This window comes from Seriola lalandi, unplaced genomic scaffold (assembly GCF_002814215.2).
Source record: "Seriola lalandi dorsalis isolate HSWRI2012SDOR001 ecotype SW California unplaced genomic scaffold, Sedor1 jcf7180002054861, whole genome shotgun sequence".
Lineage (NCBI taxonomy): Eukaryota > Metazoa > Chordata > Actinopteri > Carangiformes > Carangidae > Seriola > Seriola lalandi.
In genome coordinates, this window is record NW_019525414.1 from 2125141 (window position 1) to 2131530 (window position 6390).

The 6390-nt window shown below is 40.1% G+C and overlaps 1 protein-coding gene across 1 annotated transcript in view; it reads right to left on the minus strand.

The window, feature by feature from the left end:
- Positions 1–1544: 1544 nt before the first annotated feature.
- Positions 1545–6390, minus strand: part of kazna (kazrin, periplakin interacting protein a) — a 178979-nt gene continuing 174133 nt past the window's right edge. The window contains exons 14-18 of the mRNA XM_023427585.2: positions 4324–4555; positions 4096–4197; positions 3233–3399; positions 2871–3012; positions 1545–2520 (exon numbers count right to left, since the gene is read on the minus strand). Coding sequence (XP_023283353.2) covers positions 2362–2520; positions 2871–3012; positions 3233–3399; positions 4096–4197; positions 4324–4555 — 802 coding nt within the window. The 3' untranslated portion in view covers positions 1545–2361. The remainder of the gene's footprint in view (positions 2521–2870; positions 3013–3232; positions 3400–4095; positions 4198–4323; positions 4556–6390) is intronic.

Consider the following 6390-nt stretch of genomic DNA (forward strand, 5'->3'; position numbering starts at 1 on the left):
GGGGGGTAGAGAACCACAGTGAATAAGCCATGATTACATCTAGTAGATTGAACTCCTATCAGCCTATAATCAAATTAAGTGATATGTCAGCAGCTACAATGGGAAAATGTTGCTGAAAGCTACAGATAAACTTGATTTACATGGCCTGATAGACCTAACTGTAGCAAATTAGCTTGAGCTATAAATATATGTGGCTTTGGTTTCCTCAGTTAACATTCTATGCTGCACATCTGTTGCTACAAATAAAACCATACATAACTCCTGATTTAGTTGTTGTCATCCAATTTGCAAGCTCATTCACATCCACCAACATTCAATTATTGATCTCTGTTTTATGGCTGCTAGGTGAGTATGTAATTACATCTATCCAATGAATGTTTCCCTAATAAGTAGCTCAGTTCATTTCCCAAGAACTTCACAGGACTCACCTTGTTTTATGATATCCCATAGTACAAAGGGGCATCACGTAATGAATTGCCTGCCTCATTTTTCCCAACTGCGGGTGGAATACCAGAAAGGCTTTAAGTGAGTTACAACAGCTAGCCAGAGGGTAGCTGTGTCATTCGGTGCTGTGTCATACTTGCCACAATGATTGTGTCACTGCGGGTAAGGGGAGGAAGTTGCACCATCTTGTATTGCATAGAGGTCTGAACAGAGACCTCTGTTAACGTGTCAGACAGAGAAAGGGCTGATAACTGGGGTGAGTCACCAAAACATGCTGAAAACTCATTCAAGTGTACAGAGTCAATATCAGCACACAGAGGTAATGATTGAGCTTTTCTGCATACATTTTATGTTTCATGAAAAGCACTTTGAATTTCCTTGTGTGTATAAATAAACTTGCTTAGTCATGCCTAGTAAGGACCCCCGTTTGCATTGCAGTGCAGGCACTGAACCGCATACACTTACGCAAATGAGTTCAATAAGGAAACAGTTTCTCTCACATCTAGTCTTTTATTCTTCTGATAGTAAGTGATGACGTAATTCCTACACCCTGTTATCACCCTTCATTACTTCCTCTTTTCCTCACTGTCAAAGTTCCCCTCATTCATAAATTTCATAAGTTAAAAAAGTGTGATCAATGACCTTTCCTCTTGTTTTTTTTTTATAAACCAATTGGTTGTTGAATGTTGATCTTTGTTTTAATAAAGTTGTTATGTTATTTTGGCATTTAGAGTCATGTCCAATAGCTCTAGTTTGGTCTCCACCAACTCCTGAGACGTCTTTAGCTGCTAGATATGTGATTTTCTCTACCAGCTAGTTGCTATCTTTGTCATTTGGTGCTGGACATGTAGCCTGTAGTAGTTTTTCTAGACTTTATTTTGGTTGATGAGACTGTTAAGGCTGAATTGTACAATAAAGCTAAAAGAGGCTAAAAAGCTGCCTCAAGCTGTATGGAGGGCAATAATTCATTGTTAATTTGGAAAGATATTGATTAGTGGAGCTTTGTTATTGTTGCTAACTGTGTCGTTACATTCTTTTCTCTTTTCAAAATGATCTTTTCCTCATTGAAGTTCCTGCTGAAGATGGACACAACACAGCAATCATATTTGAGATGTCATCTTTATTTCATTAAAAGTAACACTTTCATTTTCACATAATTGCGTCCATACACCTTTTTGCCCGCAGGCTTCATTGGACGTACAAGTCTGCAGTCATCTTTTTTGTTAGCACTGTTCGAATAATATTCCACGTTTACCACACAGTATAAAACATCAGAAGAGGGTGCTACATTTGTTTAGACACAACAGTGTAAATGTGCAAGATGAAAAATTACTATCAAACTTTGTATACTCTAGAATTTAAAATTCAATTCAAGTTTTCAATTCTTTTTTTTGTCCATTGTCCTCAGCTACAATGACAAGGCATCACAAACAGCAGAACTGAATGAAACAAGAACAATTTACAATGATATTAAACGTTTTTTTTCATTTTGTCTTCAAGTACCCCGTATTATACAAACAGTTTTTAAAAAAAATCTCATTTCCCTCAGAGAAACAGTCTGTCAATAGCAACTAGTCAACAAAAACAAATTACCCAGTCACATACTGGTTCACAAAGAACTGTTTACACACAAAACATAGAAAAATAATCATTTTTTAGCTTGAGTGCTTCATCTCTTGTTTCTGGGTTTGGGAAAGAATCTAAATATCACCAAGCCGCAGCGAGTCTTATGAAGTTTTTCTTTATCCAGGAAACTTGTAAAAAAGAATCCTGTCCCTTTTAAAAAGTGCAATCTGTCCCCTAAAGGCTCATCTTTAGAAAAGAAAATAACCATCACATGTTCAGGTGTATATGGAAAACAAATGTCCATGATGTAGATTTAGCTGTGGTGAAGCTGATGTCTGGTGTTTGCTGACATCACACGTTGGTGACCTCGATGCTGGTGTAACCGCGGATGGGACTTCCCTCGGCTCTTGGCGGAGTCTGGTCTCGAACTTCCCGAGGCAGAGAGCCATAGCTGCTATGGCAACTCAAGTCCCGCCCACTGCGGGCTTTAGGGCTGAACCCTGTTGGAGGCTGAAAAAGAAACATTCATTCTTACTACAAATACACTCATGCATAGCTTTTTTCCCCTGTTCATGAGGGGAAATGTTCTCCGGTGTAATCTCAGCGTCTTTTCCCGTTGATCAACCTAGGAGTGCTACTCTAGTGCAGAATGCTGTATTCAGCCTGTTGCTGTACATGTTTGTGCACCGTATTCACAACCTCATTAATGTTCTGTTATTGTACACTTCTGTGTCACGTCAAAAGCTCTTTTTCCTCTGTATTTGCAGCATACCAGTGCCTGATTTTGATTCAAACATCGAAACAAAACTGAAGAAAAACACCTCTTCAAAGTTTTCAATCTAGTTATTTTTTTTGCCCACCTTGACAGCCCTCCTTCTCAGCGAACCTTCGTCATCAGTGTGTCGGCCAGTAGAGCTGGGTGGTCTGCCCAGGGAGTTCTGACGAAGTAGGGTTGGTGGTGTTCCCAGCCCTAAACGCTCATTGTCCTGTTTGGCATCTGTCCTGCAGGGAGCATGGGAAGGATTAGGGTGCCGCACATAGAATTTAAAAGACACTTGAAAACACTTTGTACAATATTTACAGACTATTTATTACCAAAGATTGTCCTTTTCTGGTTAAGGAGTGTTTAATGTAATCTACTAACACATAAACAGAAGCTTCATTAAGTAGAACTACAATGCAGGCTGTCTTGGTGTCTATATGTATGAATGTCTCCCCTCACCTGGCCGTGCCAATCAGGGTTTTCATCTCCTCAACAAGGTGTCGGCGAACCATCTGCTTGCTGCTGGGGATCCCCAGTGCTGTTGCCATGGTGTCGGTGTTGAACGTGGGGTCAAGGACCATGACGGCTCCATGAACGCCACTGTTAAGTAGACTTTCAGCAAACTCCTGATCAGGCGGATGGAAGATAGAAGGCCAAAGAGTGACTTCTTTCATTCATATCATCAGATCTAAAATTCTCTGAGGTAAAAACTGCAGCAGGCAAAAAGGCAGGGTTATCAGCAGTCTCTCAAAAATGACGACATGATCTGAGACAAAGGACATATTGACTGATTTGTGGATATCAGTATAAATTCAAACTCCCTGAGGATATTAACAGGATGTCAGTCCACACAGCCTTATCTCTACACACCCTGAATGTGGTCTTGTCTCATAAAGGAAACATGTTTTCCAATGGTAAGACAGTAGATAGGGTTGATGGGGGATATTCATATTGGATATTGCATCACCATAGAGGTTGTAATCTGAAAGGCTTTGTAATCAACTAGCAGCAGCTTACAAGTACAATAACAAAGGCTTTCTATCACTCTGTAGAGATAGGGAGCGCTGAGTAAACACAAAAGCCTCCAGTACCACATGACAGCGATCTTTTAATACTCAATACAATTTATTCTCTTCATTATCAATATCTAATCAAAATATTATCTTTTTGCGATAAACTGTAGGACAACCTTTGCTTGAAAATGTGTCAGCTTCAATTTTTGTTTCAAGATGTGAGTTTGAAAAGGAAAACATTGTTTTCATAGAAGTTAGGCCTGTTGACTGAGTGTCTACATCGTGTATTCTCTTTCTTTCTGTCCCCACCTTCAAGTCAATATCCCTGATCCATTTGATGACCCGGTGAGAGGTCCATACCAGTGGATCCACGTTCTGGTGCTCACACTGTATCCGGCGAGCCTGCAGTGCCTGGAAACCATTTCAATAAACATTTTTTTAACCAACTAAAGTTCTACTTTTACCTGCTGCGTGAGCACACCCAAGTATATTCACTGCTGTCTTTTGTTTGCGAATGAGGGGAGGATTGACACTTACCTCCTTGTCAAAATTGAGTAAGTGCAGCAGTTCGATGCCCAGCAGTAGGCTGACCTGGTGGAACTTCTTGGTGATGTTGAGGTGACGTTCAAGGTCGCGACGTGTGAGGGAGTTCAGCATGCGCCCGTCTACCAAGTGAGTGTGAAAGGCCTGGGAGTACTGAGGCAAGCCCACGTCACTTAACCAGGCCTTTGCCACCCAGTGGTGGTCCATATCTGCAGCCTTGGACAGCCTGCGGACAAACAGCATAACAGTTTCTTAATGGGTCACTTCACCTAAACCACCTTCCTTAATTTCTAACTTCACCATGACGGTATTTTTTATCTACATTGAACCCACAAGATGAATCCACTGACGTCTCCTCGAACACCACAATGACGATGACATTTGTGGTTTTGAGTGAAATGTTTTGACAACTCTTGGATGGATTGCTGAGAAATTTGATGACACTGATGTTTCTTTCAGGGTTTATTGTAATAGCGTTGGTGGTCCCTTAACATTTCACCATTGCAAGTATCAGGTCAAAAATTTTATTTTGTACACTGAAGCAGTGGTTCTGAACAGGGGAAATTGTGGAGAAAATAAACAAGAGTTGTAGCTGATGCTATTGTGCTGACCTTTATTTCACTAAAATTCAACATGGATACTTTTTTATTAATTGCTTACCCTATTATTAATGGTTGATAAAAAATTATAGATGGGGGTATTTTAGGAAGCTAACATGAGAATTTAACTCAAGGAAACGCTGTGTAAATCTGCCATGGATACAGAGATGCTAGCATGGCTGTGCGCTGCTGCCATCACAGTACAATGAAGATCTCAAAGCATTAAAGAATTACAGAGCTGAAATGATGCGTCGATTTATTAATTAGTCAGTCAACAAAAACTCAATCAGCAGCAACTGTGATAATCTAATAATAATTACAAAAACAAAAATCAAAAAAGAAATTATACCAGAGGCCTGAGACCTGTACTACCAAGCAGGATTTGAGGTTAACCAGGTAACTTCAGGTTTAACTCTGGGTTTTCCTTCCTAAGATGGTGGTTCACTTGTTACTGGGGTAAAATCACCATGGTAACTGATGCTGAACTCCTAACCTGTCAACAGCCAAACTACTGACCAATCAAATCACTGGAAAAGTCATCATTCCTACAGGATCCTGACAGGGACAAAAGAGTTGACAATAAAGTGATCAATAATAATGAGCAGTAAATATAAAATATAAATCAGTGGAATAGTTTTCCTGTTTGAGTCTTTCCATGTGTCCACTCTGGTTTTAAAACAGAGCTTCTAAAAAATGCACGGAGGTTTAACACACTTAATAAATAGCAAAGGGAGATAAAAACTAAACCTCTGATGTCTTTGATTAGAACAATTAGCCACACACTGTTAATTATTTCCATGATTACAAATGAACATTTCAGTCAGACTGACTCATGAGCTACTTCTCTCCTCTTTTCTTTCTCTCCTCTCTGCAGCAGAAACAGTCTGACATGAACTTTAACTGTTTTATCTGCATCTCATTTATAACAGTTTATAACAGTTTGTTCATCATCAGACACAAGAGCGAAAAATACTCAAACCTAATGATAATTCATGCAATTATTTACAATATATATTTATTTGACTTTAATAGAACTTATATTTAGACATGGAAATAATATTGTAGTAATGTAATGTGTAGAGAAGGATTTTGAACGTGATACGGAATTTGACTGGGAGCCAGTGGAGCTGCTGGAGGACAGGGTGATATGGTGAAAGGAGGGGGTTCGGGTGATGATACGGGCTGCAGAGTTTTGGACCAGTTGGAGCTTATGGAGGTATTTGTGGGGGACACCGAAGAGGAGTGAATTACAATAATCAACGCGCGAGGTGACGAGGGTGTGAACTAGAATGGCAGTGGTGTGAGGGGTGAGAGAGGGGCGGAGACGATTAATGTTGTGTAGATGGAAATATGCAGACCGAGTGATGTGATTAATGTGGGAGTGGAAAGAAAGTGAGCTGTCGAGGATGACACCCAGACTCTTAACCTGTGGGGAGGGGGACACTGTGGAGCTGTCTATGGT